We start from the raw sequence: 23,340 nt of genomic DNA, 5'->3' as shown, positions 1-23,340 counted from the left end.
CATGTTAGATTGTCTTCTACTCAATGGCTGTTGCCAATAATGATTGTGATTATGACTTTTGCAGTAGATACTGACCAAAAAAAGACTTGCTGCATGAACAAACATTTTGACATTATTCATATAAACTCACACAGCCAGGCTCAGGTGCCTGACTCTGGCAGTTAGGGGGATATGAAACAATTACCTCACTACAGGCCTTGCCAAGTTGTAGCAGGAGACACTGTCTGATATCTGTCTTTGTCTTGATTTTTTGTGCTTGTGCAAGCCAAACTAGCAACCACATAATTACTCCTCATGGCCTGCATGCATTTCATCATATCGTCTCTCCAGGTACGTGTTACCACAGTGCTACCGGCAAACTCACAAGCGACTAGAAAATAGTCGACTATATCGATACAGGGTCCGCACATCGATGTACTCGCATCTTTAATGATAAAAAACTGATTTCTTGTTCATATTGGTGAATCTTTACACCCCTAATGCCTACCAAAAGTTTAGTGAATTGGTCCAGTAGATAACATCAGCTGGCATCCGCAGCATAGCTAATCCTTTGGGGAAATTCCGACTGTCAAAGTTATGTCCACTGAAAGTGGTCGTTTTTGCTACTGACAGGCTGAGGCTGTTATTGTGTTGTAAGTGTCTGACAACATAACGGAAACTGACACTACGGAGATAGACCTTTTGTCATACAAGAAAATCCTTTTTGTAACCAGGAAACATGAGTCTCGCTTAAGGGGAAGTGACGATCTGAAATCTCGCAAGGTGAGTGTATAACATTTTTGCCTCATCTACAGTGTCAAAATCAGTTAAATATTCAGCCATGACTTTGGAAATAAATTCTTGCTGGCAGTTTCTCGAGGTAAACTCCAAACTCCTCTCTCTACCTCTTTCCATACGTCTTCCTGCAACAACTCACCTCTCCCAAGATTTCACAGCAAGACTTCTCCTCGAGCAAAACTGTTTCTGGTTACAAAAAGGATGTTATTATTTTACAAAAAGGTCTCTCTCTGTAAAATATCATTTATGTAATGTTGTCAGGCACTTAGAATAACAACCTCAGCCTGTCAGTGGCAAACACAAGCACTTTAATGGAGGTGACTTTGACAGTCGGAGTTGCAATTAAGGATTATGTGTTGCGGCTGCCAGGTCAGGCGATCTACTGGACCAAATCCAAAACCTTTAGTAAGTATGAATCATGTATGCACCAACATGTTTAAATAAAGGGCCCAGGTTGAAAAGACCGAAATTCCCCTTTAAAGAAATAACATCAGGTATTCAAATTATCGTCACAAATCAAGAACAAGGTATAGAACAGTGTTGCTGGTCAAGAGCATTAACTAGTAAAACGTACTGGTGTTCCATGGGTAACACTGGAGAAATCATTAATCCTAAATTCTATATTAGGAGCTTCCACTTAATGACCTGTGCTTTACAAAGTGGTCATTCATCAGTAAAAGTCCTCTTAAAAATACAAAGATCAGGTCAGTGCTTGTGTCGTTACCATATTATAAAATGACCTCTGCATGATTTTTGAATGGATGCTGAGATCGAAGGCTGGTATCTGTGGAATCCGGACTGACTGGTCTGGAATCAGTGGTGGTCCTGGCTGCGTAGTGAGGTCAAGAGAGCTGCTGCTCCGGGGTCTGTTCAGGGCAGAGTGGGCACTCTGTAGAGGTGGAGCAGCTCTCACACTGAAGTCCATGGCCACAGGTCAGGGACACGGAGCCCTGCTCTCCACACGTCACACAACACTGTCTCTGCTTCCTGTACACCACCTTGGAAAAAAGAGGGAACTATTTAGACCTCAAACTTAAACCTGAAACTGAAAGCTATTGGATGTTTTAAGCGACCACATAAGATGTTCACCAATATTTTATGAGCACAAGAAAACTTAAAATCAAGGTCAACAAAGATCAACACATATAGCTAGTGTGCAGCAAGGCTGTGCAAAAGGTCATTCAAAACATTGATTTTTTTGTTTTGTTTAGTTTAAACGCCATATACTGTAGGTTTGGGTTTACCAGCTCTTTAGATTGACTAACATAGATGTAAGTTGTGGTATCACCTGTTCCACAGCGTGTAAGCAGCTACAGAGCTGGGCCTGCAAACTCAGGACTGACTCCAAAGGCAGTCGGTGTAGTAGCTGGAGTTGGTGCAGTGCTAGATGGGGATTATCTCCATTCCTTAAGCTCTCCAGTGCCTCCTGCAGGAGAGAAGCCTGTCTCTGTGCCTCCTCCTCAGCCTGCCGTGCTCTCTCTGCTTCCATGGCTAACCGTGCTGCATGGGCACGGGACTCCTCCGCATCTGCTTTCAGTGCAGCCCACGACTGTAAGAGGCACAATACAGAATTCACTGTAATTGTAATTCATTTTTCCAGTAATTGCTATGTGCATAAACATGCAGGTCACTGCACTGACTCAAATAGCCATTTCACAATGTCGCGTGCACTGCCCCACTACCTACCTACCTGAGCTGTGTGTCTCCAGCTGTGACCCCACTGCTTTAGTGCCCTATGTGCTTCCTCCAGCTCATGTTTAAGCCTGGAAGTCTCTGCACAGGGGCCAGAAGGCAGGAGGGTGGGGGGTGTACCAGGGGAACCCTGGCCTGATGGAAAATGCTCCCAGATATTAGTGCTCATACCATTAAGACCTGCGACAAGAAGAATAAATATTGACAAAACCATACAGTCATACTCTACACCACTTGATGTCCTGAAGTGAAGTTCACAAACCTAAAGAGCTATGAGATGGTCCCAAGAATGTGCTTTCTGATTGGCCAGGTTGTGATAGATGAGTAGAAAAGAATGGTGAAGCATGTGGCCTGATTGGGGGAGATGGTGACGGGGAGCTAAAAGGAGCAGAGCTGCTGAAAGATCCTGGGATATTTACGGGGGCAGAACTTTGAAACTGGCTACCTCCTGGAAAAGCAAAGAGACAAATAATTAGTAACGTTCATGAGCATATGCATAGTACTGCTAAATGGTGGAATTTCTGCTCATATTTAAATTGTATGTAGCTGAGTGTGTTTTTTTTCCATTGCGTCTTACCCATCATAACTCCCACACTGGGCAGAGCAGAATTGCCCTCCAAGCTCCTCTCCAATGCCGACACACCAAAATCATTCAGGTCAAGATCATCTAGGGCTGACTCTACAATACATACGAGACCAGAAAAAATGTGTCAGACTTGTTTAAGATTTGTATTGTCACGACTGCCCTAAATGTTGTATACTTACCAACAACTGACTCTACAGTCTCACTGGTGGGATAAAAAGGCAGGGCGTTAGCATTCATGCCTGAGGAGATGCTGGATCCCGGGGGTCCTAGAGGGGCAGGACTGGGCGGTGTGGCGGCCAGACTGGAGGGGATGCTGGAGGACAGACTCAAAGGGCTGCCCACAGGCAGAAACACTAACAAGTCCTGAAGGAGAACCAATGTGGAATGTGGTTGTTTGGCAAAAGTGATGTGACTTTATTTCTGTGTCCTTGCAGAAAAAAAATTATTACCAAGAAAAGTTTACTTCCTGAAGACAATATGTGGACTAGCTCAAAGTATGCAGAGTTTTAGACTGTACCTGTTTGCTTTGTGTTGATGCTAATTCTCTATTGCGCTGCTCAAGAGCAAAACTCCTTTGCTTAGCCTGAAAACACAAACAATATAAGAATGAAGACATGAAAACATGCAGGATAAGCCTCTATGTAGTAAGTATGACTTAATTCATAATTTCCATTTAATAGTATCCCATAATGCCCATGTTCTGCCCTTCTCACCTGATCCTCCCTCTCAAATCCAGGTGCTCTGCAGTACGCTCCCTCTCCTGCCCAGGGAGACAGAGGCTCTGCTCCTCCACTCAAGTCCTCACACAGGGACAAAACACTTCCCAGCAGTCCCTGCTCTGTAACACATGATGCTGTAGATGGAGAGAAGGGGTCTGACGTTGAACCAGATCCAGGTCCCATGTTGTGTCTGCTGGGACTAGAAGAAGCTTCCTGGGCAGGAAAGGGATCTGGAGGTCTGGGGGGTGGAGGGGAGCTTGGTGTGGGGAATGATGCTTGCTCTGGTACAAAGGGCTCTGGAGAAGGTTTTAAAAATAAAAGAAATACTGTTAAATTGCAAAATGAATCAGATCAGATGGTTTTTAAGATGTGATCAGAAATGTATTGCAGAGACTCACTTTCAACATGAGCAAAGGCACAGAAGGGCCCTCTGGGACAGCTGCCACACTGCTGCATGTCGTTACACTTAGTGGATTTATAGATCTGTGACAGAGGGAGAAATCAGCACATGTTGATTTTCACCGCTTATGATTTCTGGTCTTCTCTAAGGTCACATATAAATGGACAAACCTCTGGGTGGAACTGTTGCTCTGTTCTTGTGTGGCAATACTGACATCCCTCTGCTCCCTCACATTTACTCGGATCTCCCCATTCCTCACTCTGTTTCACAGCTGGACATGGCAATGCTCTGTGGCGGCAAGAGCAAACAACAACTTTGTTAAATACACCCACAAAGGCAAAAACAAATTATTTATCTTATCTTATCTTATCTTATCTATGTAATGTTTTCCTTTTAAATGATGTAAGGGATCACCTGTATTTGTGCTTGTGCGGGCTGCGCCTCCTGTCTTTGCTGTTATGGTAGTATGGACAGGCATAACCTTGACGGCACAGACGAGGGGGTTTCTTACAGAGTTCTGTCTTGTAGTGGGACAGCACGTAGTTGTTATCTTAAGATTTAAAACAGACAGAAGCAAACAATGAGGAAGGCAGATGGTGAGGACTGGACAAGAGCCATCAGCTCAGATACTTGACGGTAAAGTTCTGCCAACAGACAAACCACAGTGAGGGTGTCTTTTTACTGTGTTTAAAAGGGTTGACTGTGTTAGGCCTTTTATAGCACAGTTACCAACACATTCCCACTTCTTACAAAATGTTCTTTTAAAAATAGCTACACAAAGAGAAAAATCTGATGATGCAGTGTGGCTGCAAACACAGGGGGCTCGAGCAAAAAAACAAACAAACAAACAAAAACACAAAGTCATCCAGCCAAAAAGTTGAAAAACCTGGCTCAACTTTTGCTGGACTGGAATGCAAAGTCATCAGATTTGATGCTGTGTTGGCCAGTTAAATGCATGCAACTGCACATTCCTTTTAAATTAATTATAATAACAATTATTTCTACTGTTGAGCAACACAATTGTTGCAAAGGAATGTAAAACAGTTGCCATCTAGAGATGTAAAACCTTGTCTCTGAGTGTTATAAAATGCTGTTTAGTGTGGTCACGATACTTGAATTTTTAACTTCGATACAATACTTTGAAGAATATGGATATTGAAACCAATTTTGAAACCACAAGGAACATATGGCCACAACATTCAGGGCATAACATTTTCAATTTTGATCAAAAGATAAATACAACAAGGCTGTAACATGACAATGAGATTCGACTTTTCTTTTCTTGGCTACTAGCAAAGAAAAGCAGAACAACTGTAGGAAACATTAAATATTGCACTTTCTTCAGAAACTTTGGCTTTGTACTCTGACTCGCTGTCAGAGAGAAGACGAGATGAGAAAGTGCGGCTGGTACCAGCTCTCTGGCAATCTCAAAATTCCATCTGATTTGGAATCGATTTTCGATTCAAAACAATTCTTGATTTAATGAATAAAAAAGGGGGCACTTTTTCCAGCCTATCGCCCCATAAATGTATACTGCGTGCCAAAATTTCACTGGTGTCTGCTGAAATACAATAAGAAACACAACTGGAAATTCAGATTAACAATCTAAATATAAATCAAATACATTTTTATATCGCCCAAAATCACAATCACACTTCCTCCGTGTGTTATACAATCTGCACATCGGTCATTGTTGTACAAGACGCTAAGCAGGCGCAGGGTTTTTGAAGTAAAACAGACACTGCACTGAGATATTTTCTTCACCACAAAGTTTAACTAAGTTGTTTAAGGTGTGTTGGTCAGCTGGTCCTGTTTGGTACTGTGTATTGCTGCTCCACTCTCTTAATGTTACTGTCTGTGTGATGGTGTAAAAAGCATTCACGAATATATGGCCTACTTCCCATTTGTTTTGTAAAGGTAATTAATCAGTCATTAACTGAGAGAAATGCTTGCAACCGCTGCCTTCTTTTGGAGATGAACTTCAAGATAATGCGTGCATGCTGTAAATTGTCCGGGCGCTGCACTACCCTCACAGTTCAGTTCTGCCTTTTCCATTCCGTCAACATCACGCTTTTAATTTTATTGTATTATTTTGACATTCGTGAATCAATTCTGAATCGTTGGAGATAGGAATCTCGATTCTTAGTTGAATCGATTTATTTGCCCACCCCTAGGCACCAGTGTATCGATACTGTAAAAAAAATTATTGAAAGCTTGCAACTCCCCTCCAGTTAGTTAGAACTGAAGAAGCCTCTTGGATGAGAGGTGAAACGTCTTCAAGAAACTGAAACAAGTCCAGTTGCCTACGATATAGCACTTAGAATTACCATGACCTGGATGACTGAGAACCTTAATCAACATTATTGAAACCGTTCAGAATTCATATATATCAAAAAAATTAAATTATTGTGCAGTGTTTTGACGCCTGCTTCCAAACTCATGAATCTGTTACTCAATCTGGACTTCCCTGGAACATAACTGAAGTTTCACTGGTAAAGGAACAAGTCCCCATCAATACAGCACCTTATGTATCTTAATGCTGGGCTGTTTTGGTTGTGCTCACCTGGTGAAGTGCTGTAACACTAGCTCCTTTTACACAGCCCTTTCAAGGGAGGGATATTGCGCCTTGCCGTCTGTATAAAAGTTATAGAGGCGGCTTGAGAGGACAGTCTTGTTCTGTCTCCGATCTGCCAGCGGCGGTAGTAACAGAGCTGTGACAGACTGGGGCAGCGGTATACCAGCGCTGCTTGGTTCAGTGTAAATAACACAAAGGCGGTGTGGAGGGGAGCCTTCGTTGCTATTGTGGAATCTCTGTGTATGACGGGCTACAGATTTACCTTGCCAGCGCGGTTCCTCACTCAGGATCTTCTCTATAAGCGCTGTACTTGCAGCCTGTCCTGACTGGCCGTCTCCTCCGCCTCCCTCTGTGGCCCCAGAGCCTCCCTGAGACTCCATTACCTGCACTTCTCTGTAAATCCACAGTGTAAACAGACTGTAAGCAACTACAGCACAGAAACATAAACTAATATAAAGTCAAAGATCAGTTGGTTTTATATTACAGTTAAGTTCTTTAAGCACCTAATATCATAAACAGGGCTGCGAAGGTCATGTGATCCGTGTGCAAAGGCACAGTGGGAGCCGTTTTTGCTGCAGTGGCCTTTTGCATCTGTTTCATGGATACAAGACCCTGTCTTATAATAGCGAAGGTGGTATCTGCGCTCTGTGTCACCTGCTGTCCGATGTAGAAATGGGCATCTGGAACACACAAACACACACACAAAAAAAAATCACATTCAAAACATGGAATACACACACATAAACATAAGCTTAAGTGTTAAAGGAGTAAATTCTGCCATCATTGTCTAATAGAATAACAATACAATAAGAAAAGAAATTAAAGCAGTATTAGCAATTATTTCAAATGATATTGAAAAACAGATATACAGGTCTTTTGTATACGTATTTTTTAACTTGCGTTGCAATTTATAATTATTTTAGTGATATATCGAGAGGTTTTTTGCCTGTAAAATGTCTGATTCCTAACAATCAAACACAATGAATCCATTTTCAAATTTTTTGCAAATTCATTTTCTGCCAATTGTTTCAGTTGTACTTTTTACTATACTATTTATATACTAGGCCAATAACAATAAAACATTGCAACAGTTGCTAAACTAAAAATAATGGTTCTTGCCCAAACTAGGTAAATATGTATATGAAACAACTTAGCAGCTGAACTTCTGTAGGTAATTTTCAATGCGTAGGTCCTACAGAAATATTTAGAAATTAAACTAAAGTTTCAAAATTCTTCCAACCTTTGTGTCATGCTGATAGTTTTCTTTGCAACTACGATTTGAGATGAGAGCTGGAAGAGAAATCGTCTGAAACGTTCACTTAGCACTCTTGAAGTGGTTCATGTATCAAAGACATCCAAGAATGACCCTGACACCACTTCCAGTCTGACATTAACATTCCCTTTGTCAGTGTGTGACGACCCCTCCCACTCTGTTTGTGATTCCTTGTGTTTTTACCTGTTCCTGTCTTAAGGCAGACACAATGTCACACAATGTCACAAAGAGGTTGTCATATAGAACACAAAGGCTCAGCACATTTCAGTCTAAAAGAGTCCCACAGAGGGTGTGTTCAGATGCTAATGCCAACTGGCAAAGAATATGCATCAAACACAAATCTTCCAAGGTGTTCAACTTGATATACAATTGAGGATAGGGTGTATCCTCAATAGCTACTTCACTGCCTTTGACCCAAAAAGACCGAGAAGATCCTTTGCTATGCAATGGTCCACACATTCTGTTGATTCACTTGAGGAGTTCAATTTCAATGTAATAAGGCCATTTATATTTAGCCCCAATCACTGTTTTACAGTTATACACACAACACCAACTACAAGAGTGTACTTCACACACATGTGTCAAGATCACTATTATCAGCATTCCAAATACAGTGTTGGAGTTAGTTAACAATTCAGTGCAAGGGCAACAATAACACTTCCCCTTTACAGAGTTTGTAACATGTATGGGTCTATTGAGGGGCAAACATGATATGAAGCAGTCTTGTAAAACACTGAAATCTCAGTTGCACTCACTCATCTCCATCAGGACAGGTGCCTGTTCCCTCATCATATTTGGTACAGTAAACATCTGGGCTGTAGTTGAAGGTCCCATCCCGTCTTCGGATGGGCCTGCGCCGCCGCTGGTTTAGAAAGTGCCAGTGAAAACAGGAAAACGGCCTGTGTTGTGTGCATTTGTGCTGTACAAACAGGGGGCACTGCTCAGTTCTGAACTCCTTCAGATATCTGGGAGAGAGGGAAGCGAGTCAAAGCATCAAAACAAAAGTGGAATACACTACTGGACAGTGTTAGTGTATTTTACACTTTCTTGCACAAGCAAGAGTGCATTCGTACTTTTTTACATTACATTCAATAATTACTTATGGTGATTATTTTTCTACGGATCCGTGTCTCACCATACCTTATCGTGTGCTGCTGTGACAACCCTCATCCCCTGAAAAACTAATCGTGTAACTAAACTAGCATTGACTTTATGCAGCAGTGAGACATATTTACCAATACAGAACTTTAACTGTGCAGTATCACAAAGCTTGAAAGAAATGTAAGATAAAGCTACAGTGAGAGAGTAACGTTAGGCCTCTTTCTCGAGACCCGCTCCAGATAATAAGCAAATTATCGCTGAATAGCCTTGATACGGTCATTGCACAGAAAAACAAGTGTATCATTCACTCATTTTTTGAGATAAATTTAGCTGTATTTTGGTATATGCAACTACACGTGAGGTTGTGTACACTTCGCTAGCTAATCCAGCTAACTAGCTACGTACGTGTAATGTTGAGGTTTCTCGGGCTGCACGTTCAACACGGTTGCGGGAGATGTCGAGCCCCCAGCGGGCGAAGACGAAGAGGACGAGGAGGGTCCCCCGGTAGTCGTCGCTGCCGAAGATGACGGGGGCTGTGAGTGTGTTTTAGACATTTTACGGGTTTGAAGCCTAACAACAAGAACCTTGTTTTTAGCTTAGTAGCTAGCTATTCTTATTAGCTTCGAAATCCGCATTCTACATCGATGTGAGCTTGCGCAAGGCAGGAGGAAGTAGTAGCGAGATGACAACCTAGCGACAACACGGAACTATGGGACATGAAGTTCAATTATAACTTAACCAACGATTGGGCACCTCATGAAACATAAACGAGATTTAAACATTTAGTACATACAGTTTGTTGGTAGAAAAATGAGACATGGGAAAATGAGCCATAGCGTTCACCTTTGTGTTTTTTATTTGCTTGATATTATCTATTGCTTTTTACATGTCTATTTCGGGAGGTGAACCAATGAGCGCGTAGTGTTTAGGGGCATGACGTCACGGCAAAGTATTAATACTCGGCCTCAACCCCCTCCCACCACAAATCGTTTTCAACGGTGACGTTCGACATCTTGTTTGGTACGGCGAGTCCTTCAAATCAACCGACGGTCTAAAGGTAATTATTGCTGGCTCTCTATGTAGGTAATGTACGTGAATTGCTTTTAACAACTATGGCAATGTATGTGAGGATCGTGTTTCTACCTACAGACATTTTTTGCAAACAGGCTAGCATGTCGCCATGCTAACATTAGCGTTAGCTAAAAATAGAACAATAGAACCTTACCTTTGACGTTTCTAGTTAAACGTCACTGTTTGGTGCTACAGTCAAACTAGACCTCGTTAACAAGCCCATGGTTGGCTAGAGTTAATAGTTGAGATTAATGTTATAGTAATGGTAAGTGGCCATAAATTAAGCTAATTTTATGTAGGCTAATGTTGGTTGAGCTCAATCGAGGCAATGTCGCCTGGGGGTGACATGAGAGTCTGTGAAAATGGCGAAGTCGAAAAGCAAAGGCTGACTGGCCGGGCTTGGCAGGGTTCAGGCGAAGAGTGTTGTGACGGGACTTTCTGATTGCGGTACATTTCCAAACCAATTAAATCGTTGTTTTAACCGGTCATGGCTCAATTTGAAGACAGGGCAACCTCTAGTAACGTCGACACGTTTTAATGGTGAGTTTTATTTTCGATCTTGTTTGTAGACTGGTATAGCGATGATGGAGGGAACCGGAGCTCACTCGACGTCTCCCAGTTGTTACAGCATGGGGGAGGGGAGCTGAATGTGATTGTAGGCTAGGTTAGCATATTAGCGTGACAATAATATCAGACTCGTAAGGTTACGTCAGTTTCGTTCTACGTAAAATTTTGACACACGAACTATCAACGATTTTAATCTCTTCTATTGACTGTTTTTAGCAAGTACGCCATGGCCCGTACCAAGCAGACTGCCCGTAAATCTACCGGAGGAAAGGCGCCAAGGAAGCAGCTCGCTACCAAGGCAGCCAGGAAGAGCGCCCCTTCCACCGGAGGAGTGAAGAAGCCCCATCGTTACAGGTGTGAATAACATTTTTCATTAAAAGTTTTGAGTCTATAGCTATTATATGCTATACTTGTCGTATATAAATACCATGCGCTCAAGCGTTTTGTTTGTTTAGGCCTGGAACTGTGGCTTTGAGGGAGATCCGTCGTTATCAGAAGTCCACGGAGTTGCTCATCCGCAAGCTGCCCTTCCAGCGTCTGGTGAGAGAAATTGCCCAGGACTTCAAGACCGATCTGCGATTCCAGAGTGCTGCTATTGGAGCGCTCCAGGTAAATAAGGCTTAAATTAAACATCTGTACGGTCATGGCACTAGTAGTCAACGAAGTGGTTTCTATGAACCTAATGTGTTTCCATGTCTTTGTTTTTAAACAGGAAGCCAGTGAGGCTTACCTGGTGGGTCTGTTTGAGGACACAAACCTGTGCGCCATCCACGCCAAACGTGTCACCATCATGCCCAAAGACATCCAGCTGGCCCGTAGGATAAGGGGAGAGCGGGCCTAAGCAGCTCGTGGCAACATTGCCAAGACAAATGATTCTATTTATCATACTTAACCATTCTTGTGGACATTTTTATTTCTTGGGTATTTTTTAATACGTTTTTCTTTTTTTTTTGAATTTTGTATTGTATTTTAGACTGGGACAATTCATCAATCATTCCACACGCCTGAGTACATGTACGGTAGTTGGAAATGTTGTGCAGTAGGAGTATCCATCATGGGTCATCATTACTACATGTTACAGCCATTATGCCACCCCTCAAGTTTTTTTGTGGGTAACAGGCTTATTCTGGGGATGAAGCAAGGATGAATCTTCACATCTTCCATGGGGTCCAGGGTTTCTTCACAAATCTACCATTTACCACAAAATGCCAGCATGTCATGCTCGTCAGGTTTCACCAGTGTTGGGATATTGGCTGCTACGGTTGATACCCAACACTTGGTGGCAAGAAGCATGGCCCCCTCTGTATTTTTCTGGACTGCTTTTTACATGTTTTTCAACATAAAATCTTGGCAGCTACATTTAATACTATTTATGGAAATGTTGTCACATGTCTTTCTATTAAAGTCTTTATGAGTAGAAAGCCCTGTGTTCTGCCCTTGATTTGCAATGTAGTTGTGGTATTCAGACAGTAATGCAGTGGGTATGTTATGACAGGCATTACATTTATTTACAACCACACTGAAATGAGCTGATCACTGTTGGTGAACTGTCATACAAACCACTCGGTATGCTTGAAACCAGTTGCTGTAAAAACAAACACAAAGATGGTAAGCTTACTCTTAAAGATGTGGAGATGTGATTAATATGAACTTATGACTGTCTCACCAATACGACAGACAATCTCTTCACACTCCTTGATGGTGCTTGCTTGGAGTGCCACACAGCAGAAGCCAGTAGACTGGGGGGTGTCTGGGGAGTTGCTGTGAACAGAGCCAATCATATGCTTAGATGACATGCAGGTCCAGCCAATGACAACAGCTGTGATGGCTTGGGTATTGCGTCATTACATGTCGTAGGAGGGGAGTGACCTAAACTAGCTGTGAGGGATGTGGGGTGAATCTTTGCAGGTTAGAAATATGCTCGTTCACCTTGCATTTCTGGCCTCTGCTACGAATGTAATGAAAGCTTGTTGCATAAAGAATTGGTATACAGTATGTGTTTAATACTTACGCCACACAGAATGCAAATACTGTGTAGTCTGGTTGACCAAATCTCCCAACACATGAAATCTCAGGATAGTGATGCTGAAACAGCTCCTGAGCAAACACATATAATGCATGTTATTGACCATTGTCAAGCATTAGCAAAGAGGGACTTGTACACTACTGATTACTTCTGATTGGAACTGTGTCCACTTACCTGCTTACTGCTTCTGTCTGTGCAAGTCAAATGTGTTTCCTTCATATCTAACAGCACCTCCTATGAAACAAATGACAATGGCCGAGAATATGTTGATAGTGACGAGTAAGTGTGTAGCGGGATATGACGTCAGACCCAAACATGCCCGCAGCAACGTAAGCTTTATTACCTTGCTTGGTTGGTTTTTCTGCAGCACTTGTGGAATGGCGTGCTGCAGCACCTCCTTGCCTCCAAACTGCCACAGGATAAGACTAGATATCACATCAGTTATACATGAGACTAGTGCCGTTTTTCCACTTGCGAGGCGAGCCGGCGACGGACCTGCTCCGGCCAGCCCCGCCTCCAAGCGCGCCGCGGTGACGTCTCGTGACTGCGACGTTTCCTATAGTGCTGCTTCACAATAAAAGTTTTTAAATGACTAAATAACGTGGGGCTTTTATTGTGAAGAACTTATAGTAATTTAAACGTGTTTGTAACTGAATTAGTGGAGCCACTTTGTTAGCGGTGATTCTTGGATAGGACTGTGGGGATCGGCACAAGCGCGGAATTGTTTTGAGACGCATCTTCAGGCCCAGCTGTGATAGAAAAGCAAAACCCCAGCTGTGCCGAGTCAAACCGAGTTGAGCCAGGCCGGCAGATGTAATGGAAAAACGGCATAGTACACATATAAACAGAGATTTAACATTTTTTAAACTATAAAGCAAAAGTGATTACTTACCATTCCAATGCTTGTTTTTCCCAAGAACTGCACTATGTAAACAATCCTGTTGAGAAGAGGTGCCAGTGTCTTAATGTCAAGAATACAATTGATACAATACAATGATCCTTAAATCATAATTATGGATTAGTCACCAACTTGCCTTCCCTCTTTGAGACACTGTGACGGAGAGCTTCTCTGGTCCTTGGTAGCTGACTGCTGGGAGGGAGCAGGACCAAGCTGCAGGCTGGGGTTCTCCATCCTTAGGGCCCGCAGGTGTTTGATGAGGGGCCGATACACTGTTCCATCCTGAGCCCTCCATCTCAGAACACTGATGGTCAGGGGGCAGCCCTTCAGCCGAGACAGCACCACACCTGCCTTTGAAAATAGAAATAAATGTATTGTAACTCTCTGGACAACAACTTTGAAGGCATATACAGTCGCAAATGTAGACAGAATTCTAAGAGCGGCAGGTTTTTCAATCATGCAAACGCCTATCAGGTTTGTCAAAGGTGTGACTGGCCGGTGACTTTTGCTTTGATTAATAGGTTAATGCAGACAGGATTTGAGTTGGACTATAGTATTTGTCCCTGAACAACATCATTATGTGTGCACACTGTAGAGCTCATGGGGAAATCTTAATTGGTTCTCTGTGTATAAAGCCTAATGTACTACTGCAGTGAAACCTCAAACACCACCATAGCCCTCACAGAGCCTGGGACCGTTGGTGTGTGGTTTCAAATAACTTCCTCACTGTTCTCATTTTTGCACCTGCTTAGAATTAGGTTTTGGCCCTATTTCCAAGTTGAATCATGTTTACCATGTGCCCACATCTACACAGGCCTTTTCACTTTTTCTGTCTGACTATTATAGGAATTGCGTAATGTCACCAAACTGACACCTATTGATTAAAAGGATAAATTGAAAGTCATCTCAACTGAACTAGTGACACATGTTGGCTCACTGTTTTGGCTTTCAGAGACACGAGAATAGACCTGTCACTGGTTATTGCGTCAATATACAGTATAACACTGCATGTTTGAAGATACCTGTCCATTCTTGGAATTCCTTAGAGATGTCCCATTGATCTCATCAATGATGTCACCAGGGCAGATAAACATGTCGACTTGAGCCTGACTACCAGGCATCAGATCAAGAACGAAGACGCGACCACTGAGATACCTGAGTGACAGACAGGCCAATGATGCAGCAGGCTGTACAGATCTATTTATGAGTACATATACTTGATGGGAAAAAATACTTTGTAGGGGGAGATACAAACCTCAACACCATCCCTACCTCCCGACAGGGCACTACTTCATATGTCTCACACACCTGGAAACACACAAACAATTAACAGCCTGTCTGCTACATGCTGTTCAATTATCTCACTGCAGTGTGTCCTGCTTGGGAGATTTGTCTAAGTATTTTTCCAAGGATCGTAAAGCTCCTATGGCCACTTAAACCATAATAATATTGTAGTGATGCTGTGAGTTACTAAATAATAATCATGTTTTTTACCGGTAGGAGCCAGCTCTCATCAAGAAAACTGCAATTCTGTGTAAAGAGACCAAAGGTATGAGTACAATCCTTTGATTTCAAAGTGATTTGACAGAATAGCTGCTTTCGCTGCATGATAGTTGGCATTAGAGTAGACAAGGTTATATTTTGAAGGAGAATCCTGTCTGGCTTGACAATACTGAAAATGGATAGACAGTAAATTTGTGGTTTTTAACAGTATAAATAAAGGAGTTGCTCTGACCTCCATGTTCAGTTTAAACTCCATGTGAGAGAGGACCAGCAGCAGCGACATGAAAGGCTCTGAAAGAGGGAGAACAGTGTTGTTGATGATGGACACTGAATGGCAGTGATGACAGCTTTGCTCAGCATTTAGTGAAAACAATGAGATCAAGTAAAAAGTCTCACCCACAAACTCCTCATTCCTTAGAATTGACATTGACGGGCTGTACCACTGGAAGGGGTAGAAACAGTATTCCCAAAGCTGTTTTAGTGTATTAGAAAGACTTTCAACCAACTCTAGCAATGAGCAAGAAACAAGAACAAGAAAGGACATATATAGGCAGCAATCTCTATATAATTGCATGTTGTATCTGGTCCATGTATCTGACCTCCAGGACTCTGGGTGTGTGCAGCAGGTGTGTGATGAACTGTGGCAGAGCCTTGCGGCTGAGGGCCAGTCTGAGCAGGTAGCGGCCTCTGCCCTGAGCTGAGAGCAGCTTTCTGCAAACTCTGGTCTGCTCCAGTGCCAAGGACAGAGCAGACAATCTACACACATCACCAGAGACAACGGGTATTGGCAAGGCTTGAAAATGTGCTATATTACAGTATTGTCTATTAAAGAGTATAGTTATAACAATGTTACACTTCCTGTCAGTTAATACAAGCAGGGTGTTGTTACCTGCCACAGGCATCATGTTGAGTAAGCTGTTCAAAACTCTGCCAGTAGTCTCTGTGTACCAGACTGATGACTGGCTCTGAGGTAGAGCAAACACACACTCAGTCCATACCACAAAAACATACTTCACATGTAGTGCTTCAGCAGATTTATTATTAAAGGAAAAATTCAGTCATTATCTACTCAACCCCATGAAGATGGAAAGTCAGTCTGACTTGACTTGACTGAAGTTTTGTAGTCCACAAAACATTTCTAGAGCTTCACATCAAAAAAGCTTTGCAGTATTCTCCTAAACAACAGAAGGAGATGGGGACTTGTTCAAAACATAAAAAAAAAACAACCCAAAATACATAAAATGGGTCAATACCACTCATGAGCGTAATTCAAGTTTTTGGAAGGTCCGAGATGCAGACAGGGTGCACGCTAATGCTTTTAACTTAGCAGCTACAGGGAAGATTTTGGCTTTGAAAAGGAAGTAATTAATAATGTTTTTCTGTGAAGCTCCAGAAATGTTTTGTGGACTACAAAACTTCACCCAACTTCCATTAGCATGGGAGTGAGTGGATAATGACTGAATTTTCATTTGGGGTGAACTTGTCCTTTAGGAAATATATAAAAATACATCAAATTCAACCACCAGTTTAAACAATTACAACTACTGATGCCAGGTATACAAGCTTTCAATATAGGTATGTTTTCAACATTGCAGTTTAACAAATATGGCAAACATATCATGGGGTTACTGACGCTGGAGCCCCTTCCTGAGGACCAGCTCCAGGAGTTCACAGCAGGAGGCGAGATGAGGGTTGGCGTCCGTCACCATCTCTCCATCTGACTGCAGATTCAGGACACACACTGGGACGTGGAAGAAAAACAAGCAATTGACAGTGGGTGTGTTGTTGGCCCAAGTGACAGTTGCCACCCGTTTTTAATTCGTGATCATCGCCATTTCACTAATCAACACTGCTGCCGGAGAAGCACTGCAGAAGATGAACCATCTTGAATATGTTGTATATGTGATAAAATACAAAGATAATGCTTTTCTCATACGATCAAGACAGTCGTTTGTCTTGGTGAGCCACAAGAAGCGCAAAGTAGGACGAAGCAATCACCTGCGTCTGAGGCTGAAATTATGATCCAATAAAACCACGTTTGCATTATGCGTTTCCTAGGATCCTTACCTTTGAGAGTGGCGAGTAGAGGGTCTTTTGGTGCCATATTGAGAGGTACAGCTATGATCAGAGGCTGTCGGTGTTAACAGACGCAGCTCCCTGTCATTTAAGCACAGCGACACGCGTTGTAATCACACTTCCGCGTAGCCACCTAACATACCGAGACACCTTCCCATTCCACAGGTACTGAGGGGGAGTCGGATTAAACACTGTGACTGGTCTTTGAAACAAAGACACGTTTATCAAACAGCTACCGGTGCTTAAAGACGCTCTCTGTGTCTCAAAATAAAATAAACATATGAGATATGACGTGTTTATTGACTGTAGTGACATCTGCTGTTCTGTTTCAAGACATAAACACGGCCGTGCTGCCTTCAAGGACTCAGTGGAGGAGGTATTGACAGTAAACTTGCGAGTGTTATTGCCTGTTGAATGAGCTAACGTAGTTAAAGTAGCTAACCCATAGTTTAGCGGGTTAGCTACTTTAACTACGTTAGCTAATTCATGTGCTGCAGAGACTTAGCCTATAAAGTAACCCAAGATTTGTTGTATGTGTTTTTTGATTTTTTTTGTTCAAATAAACAGTAACCCACTTGTAAATGGCATAGTTAAACTAAAGCTAAGTCTTTTACAGCTAATGTGAAATGATACATGATCATACATCACCTCTTGGACCTAACAGAAAATTCTATGTGGCTAATATAGCTATACCATTTCCAAAAGTACCACAGAATGTATAGTACAGTACCACGTAATATATGGTGTAGTACCACAGACTTATTATAATCTAGGGATATAACATGATTCAGAAATCGTCCATTTTGCATAATGAGTACTTTATATTAGTATATTTGTGTTATACATACATGTAAGCACACTACTTAAAATTAGTCAGGGATATTGGGATATTTTAGTGTTTCACTGGATTGCTTTTCTTCTGTGATTTGTGTTTTGTGAATAATTTCGGTCCCCAAAAATAAGGTGACACGTTTCATTTGACATTTGTTACATATCCATGCACATGCATTTATGCACCCATATGACAATATCCCAAACGAATTTTGAGAAGTGTATATGTTGATCTGATTACTGTTTCCATGTTGTCATTAAGAAAATAAAAAGAATCATGACATCAATGTTTGCCTTAATTATACGTGTACTGTTCTTTTTATGACTTCCACAGGTCAGAAAATGACAGCTGTTTTCCTGCTCAGATTTTCTCTGCTAACAGATATAAAGGTCTTGACTATGTTTTTGAGGTGAGTGTAGCCCAATGTGCTGTAGCCTAGTCCATTTTGTACTAACTTTTGGTTTTAATCCCATAATATGAGTTTGTGTTTTCTAAATGGGGAAGGGAATATTACAGTAAGGGAGGACAAATTCCACACCTTCTTTGACTGCTCTTGATGAGTATAAGTAAAAGTCGTCATTTTCTGTTCTACTACTTTTGCCTGAGCATGACATTTATCCCTTACAACATAAAGTGTTTGAATCATCAGAAAAGTTGCATGAAATAAAAATACTCAAATACCTAAAATGTCTACTTAAGCGCAGTACTTGAGTAAATGTACTTAGATGATCACATTCCATCACTGCCAGTATCAGAGTAGACAGAATCAAGTACAGACCTGCTGTGAGAAAGAGATGTGACCACCAAGGTGGTTTTGTCACCTTGATGAAATACTTGTAAGAATCCAAATATAGATGTTTCTCACTGACTTTTAAGAGTCTACTAACTTGAGAGCTTCCCGTGAGGTCATACAAAAAGATTTACAAGCACAGGAGACAGCAGTTGTTTTGTGAAACCCAGAAAGAAAAAAAGTGTGAGACACCGTAACAATCCCACACATTTCTTTCTCTTTTTGTCAGATATAGAACAGCAAAAACACTTCTTTTTCTTAAGGTTGTCTTTGAACTACAATATAGTCAAACCTTCTGTGAGATCTGCTGTAGAATCACCTGTCATGAAGCGATTCAGTGACAAAGTGTTTGCGTTACTGTCTGCTCTGTTCATGTTCATGATATACTGAACAGACTGACCTGCACGTATCTGCATAGATTCAATCATATCCTTGGTATCAGCTCTATATACGCTGACTTTTGATAGAGTAGTAAATACCACCTCCCTGTGGTGAAAAACATGCAGTGCCCCCGCAGGAAAAAAAACCCATTCAAAAGCTGTGAGTGGGCTATCTAACAGTAAGACCTTCATGAGGATTCAGCAGTAGTGGAGGAAGTATTCTGATCTTTAGTGAAAGTAGTAACACTGCAAAGTATTGCAGTGTAGAAATACTCTGTTTAAAATTCATATTAGCATCCAAGTATACTTTAAGTACCAAATATATGTTTTCATCGTGCAAAGTGGCTCATTTCGGTATAATATTTATTATATAACACTGCAGCTTTGCATTTCATTGTATTTTATCTGCTGGCCTTAATGAGAATCTACCACAACAAATATGAACATATGAAGTCAAAAGTGATTTGAGGACTTTGTGGTGAGATTGTTTTTTTCTTGCTTTAACAATTTTCTGGCACACTTTGGTGTGGAGCTACTGTGTCCAAAAAGAAGATGTTTTCTGTTTTCCTAATTGTTTTTTTATTTTAATAATGCCTTCACAAATTAATACATACACAGAGAAACAAACAAAACACTGAAAGGGTGGTGAGCCTCATGTCTAATGGAGCTGGGGTTAAAAAACAAAAAACATTCTGTACTGCATACAACACCCTCTGTCCTTAGACCCTTGACTCGGATGAGGAAAAACTCCATGAAGAAAAAAGGGAGAAACCTCAGGAAGAGCAACAGAGGAGGGATCCCTCTCCCAGGATGGACAGGCATGACTGCGGTAGAGTATTAGGGCCAGAGATGAGGGAAAAAATGAGAGGAGAAAGTTTGTTTTTTTATTATGCTCTCGTCGAAATGTTGCATAATGAAAATAAAAAAACTTCCTCCTGACATTTTTTTTCTACTCTTCTGTACATGACAGATGTTGTAAGTACAGAACCGAACAATGTTTACAATCTATCTGTAATTTAAAGAGATGACCGAGAGATGATGTCAAATTGGGGGTCAGTATCTTGCTCAAGGATACTTTCAGGTCTCTAATTCAGGCTTAAGGGTTGGGGTTAGGGTTCATCGACTTTAAAGGAATAGTTCACTCTAGAACGAAATTCAGTCACTATCGACACACCCTCATGCTGATGAGAAGTCCAGTGTAGTTAAATAGTGTTCACCTATCAAAGTTCCATTTTCAAAAGATATCCCAGGCAAGTTTTTTTTTCCCCCATGTCCCTTTAGGGGCTCCGTAGACTACAGTTATACAGAGCCTATACTGTAACTGTCTCGGCTGACTAGTTCAGTTTCTTCTTAGAGAGCTGGCATATGTAGCTTCAAGTTTAACCTCATGAACAACTCCAGCTGATGAGCACCTCAGCTTGGAGTTTGTGTGGAAAGCTTTTGAGTTTTTCCTCAGGTTTGTGTAGAGGATTATCAAGGTCAGTGGACAGACACAACTTTTTTCATCTACACACATACAGTGACACACTGAAACATTGTCCTTGACCACACCAAAGGCTCCATTTTTTAATTCCACAGCACTATCAAACCTGCGTTTTGTTGTGTATTATAACCATATAACCATAAATAAGTAGTTAGTGGTTAATGACAACTGGTAATAAATACTGAGATGTTAAAGAATCTAATCAAAATGTGAAGGAATCATAAATGAATGGTTAAAACATATACTACTCAGCACTAGTTGATTAAACATGCACCTACTGATTGAATTGATGATTAAACTACTGTATTGTGTTAACTTGGAATAAAAAGTAACCACACATGTAAGAGTGAAATTATGTGACACACTTTATTATTTTTAAAATGCAGAACAAAGGGTGATCAGAGCTAATGGTGTATCCTGAGGAGAGTACCTGTCGTTACTCGACAGTTTTTTATGTGAGTAGGGCTCTGAGGAAAACAATGACTGTCCAATCAAGACTTTCTTGTGGAAAGTTACTTGAGCATTGTCAATTCCGTGTTCCAGAAGTTCATTCAGTGCTGTTTAGGTTATTTTCTAGAACAAGACGTTTCATCTCACTGCCATCAAATATGTCTTCGAGAGATTCACTGGTGATGTGTTTCCATTTATCAATTAAAGATGTGACCACACTGTGATTCTCTAACAAATCTTTAAGCTGAGAAACTAGAGGGAGATATAAAAAGAAATTCCCCCTTTTCTTGTACTCCTACCAATATAGGCACTGCAGTTGTGGCAGTAAAAGTGGATTTCTGTCTCTGTTTGGGCTCACTCCAGGCAGCAGCATGTTTAAAAGAGAAATCAATCAAATCTTGTAATGAAACTCCATTAACTTTGTGGCTCAGAACAAAAGTTGTAATCATAAGATGAGCGTGGCTTGCAGAAATGTTAGATCCTGGATACAGGGGTACATCTTGGGTGTTTCTCTGTAGAAAAAGATAGAAGGAAACCTTGAAACAGTATAGTTTTGCTGTAACAATGCTCAACTTGCAAATTAGTGGCAATTAAATGTTTAAAAGTTTGGACCTATTTTATATGCTTGCTGCATGTCCATATATTACAATTTCAGCTAAAACAAAATCTTGGTGTTTTGTTTTGTTTTTTACCTTCTCTGAATAGCAAGCTGGGTCAGTAAATTCTACTGGCTCCTCATCACTTTCCTGTTTAAAGAAAAATAGAAAATATCCAGTAAAATGTTTTTCCCACTTTAGATGGAAAGTTTTATTTGATTATTTGTGTTTCTAGAGCTGTCTAGAGATGGAGCAAGGGCCAGAATAACTTTAATCCAGTCCACTACATTTTGTGTTGCTGTAACTCACTTAACTCACAAAAATGCATATAAATGATGTGGGAGCCTTAGGTCGTTTGTCCATATAGCATTTTTTTCTGAGTGCCAGTGTCTTTTGTCAATTGTTTCCAATGAGAAGTGCTCAAAAAGTGCTGCACCCAGGTCTTTTTTTCTGAGCGCTCTGCCTTCTTTGTGCAGCCATTATGAGTGCTTCTAGTTGAAAATCTCTGGTGTCATCACTGTCGCTCCTTGTCAGGCAACCAATCATATATTAGATGGGGTGGGCTGCGTTACCCTGGTAACCAAAAAAATGGAGGAGAAGTTTGCTCTGGTCGTGTCTGTCTATCTCGAGCTGTACTATATGTCAGACAGAAATTATCACAACAAATACAGAAAAGCCCATTTGTGGGAGCAGATCAGCCAGACACTGAATGTTGCTGGTGAGTGCTGTGCTTTTATCACTGTTATCTTTACATCGACCCTGTCTCCATCCTGGTTGTCAGCAAGCTGGGTGTCATTTTCTCCAGCTTCATTGACCTGTTTGTTGTGAGAAAGATTATTATAACTAAAATCTCATACTGTCTGCAATTTTGTAATGATCTGCTGTAAATCTGGACCATAAACTGCAGAGATTGATCTAGATTATATGCCCTTTCCAAAGAATATAGATCATTTTAATTGTTGCATTTACATTTACATTTAGGGCATTTAGCAGACGCTTTTGTCCAAAGCGACTTACAATATGTTGCATGTAGGGCTCCACAACATTGGAAAAAAACTGACCTTGTGATATCTTTTCTTTCTGCAATATATATTGCTAGATACATGCAGTGTGTTATTCATGTACAGATATAAAATTAACAATCATTTGGGTACTTTAAAAGTCTATCCTCTTCTTACAAAACAAAACAAACCCCTTCCTACTTCTACCACACTTGGTTCAACCCTCTGCCACGCCTCCAGAAATCATCTTGGACTTTGGTTTCACTAATGCGATTCTGACTCTGGCACTGAGAAGTGGAGAGAGAATAGGTGGATAGGTATTTGGGGAAAAGACAGTTTATTAAGAAACATATATTTCTTATAAGAAATACATTAAACAGAAGGTGAGAGCACCTGGAGAAGAAGTCTGGTCCTCCCGGCTCAGTGAGGCTGCAGCGACCTCGCGCGGCTCCTCTGTCGAACTGCAGCTCGGTGGAGGCAGATTAGAGCGCGCGCTCCGTGCCTCCTGCCGCAGTTGAGGAGCGGGTGAAGCCTGTGTCTCAGA

At 41.4% G+C, this 23,340-nt stretch overlaps 3 protein-coding genes across 3 annotated transcripts; 1 reads left to right on the top strand and 2 right to left on the bottom strand.

Annotated features, from left to right (window-relative positions):
* Positions 1-1,530: 1,530 nt before the first annotated feature.
* On the bottom strand, positions 1,531-9,766 carry unk (unk zinc finger). Its single transcript, XM_073489506.1, has 15 exons — positions 9,529-9,766; positions 8,778-8,987; positions 7,253-7,429; positions 7,012-7,142; positions 4,589-4,724; positions 4,345-4,462; positions 4,173-4,257; positions 3,769-4,070; positions 3,573-3,638; positions 3,235-3,418; positions 3,047-3,148; positions 2,732-2,917; positions 2,468-2,649; positions 2,066-2,326; positions 1,531-1,775 (listed from the first exon to the last, which is right to left on the bottom strand). The coding sequence occupies exons 1-15, from the start codon at positions 9,675-9,677 to the stop codon at positions 1,620-1,622; spliced, it is 2,445 nt and encodes an 814-aa protein (XP_073345607.1). The 5' UTR covers positions 9,678-9,766; the 3' UTR covers positions 1,531-1,619.
* Positions 9,767-10,103: 337 nt separating this feature from the next.
* On the top strand, positions 10,104-12,182 carry LOC141015869 (histone H3.3A). The gene is made up of 4 exons (XM_073490086.1): positions 10,104-10,180; positions 10,978-11,115; positions 11,217-11,370; positions 11,474-12,182. The coding sequence occupies exons 2-4, from the start codon at positions 10,988-10,990 to the stop codon at positions 11,600-11,602; spliced, it is 411 nt and encodes a 136-aa protein (XP_073346187.1). The 5' UTR covers positions 10,104-10,180; positions 10,978-10,987; the 3' UTR covers positions 11,603-12,182.
* A 61-nt stretch (positions 12,183-12,243) lies between these two features.
* On the bottom strand, positions 12,244-17,312 carry LOC141015868 (uncharacterized). Its single transcript, XM_073490085.1, has 16 exons — positions 17,256-17,312; positions 16,822-16,929; positions 16,078-16,153; positions 15,788-15,944; positions 15,585-15,630; positions 15,421-15,479; positions 15,180-15,215; positions 14,941-14,993; positions 14,708-14,840; positions 13,822-14,036; positions 13,680-13,725; positions 13,131-13,196; positions 12,962-13,021; positions 12,773-12,858; positions 12,428-12,522; positions 12,244-12,346 (listed from the first exon to the last, which is right to left on the bottom strand). Exons 1-16 carry the CDS (start codon positions 17,290-17,292, stop codon positions 12,312-12,314), a joined length of 1,308 nt encoding a protein of 435 aa, XP_073346186.1. The 5' UTR covers positions 17,293-17,312; the 3' UTR covers positions 12,244-12,311.
* Positions 17,313-23,340: the final 6,028 nt, after the last annotated feature.

Source organism: Pagrus major, chromosome 20 (genome assembly GCF_040436345.1).
Source record: "Pagrus major chromosome 20, Pma_NU_1.0".
Lineage (NCBI taxonomy): Eukaryota > Metazoa > Chordata > Actinopteri > Spariformes > Sparidae > Pagrus > Pagrus major.
Note: the sequence above shows the minus strand (reverse complement) of the source record. Positions and strands in the feature narration are given on the sequence as shown.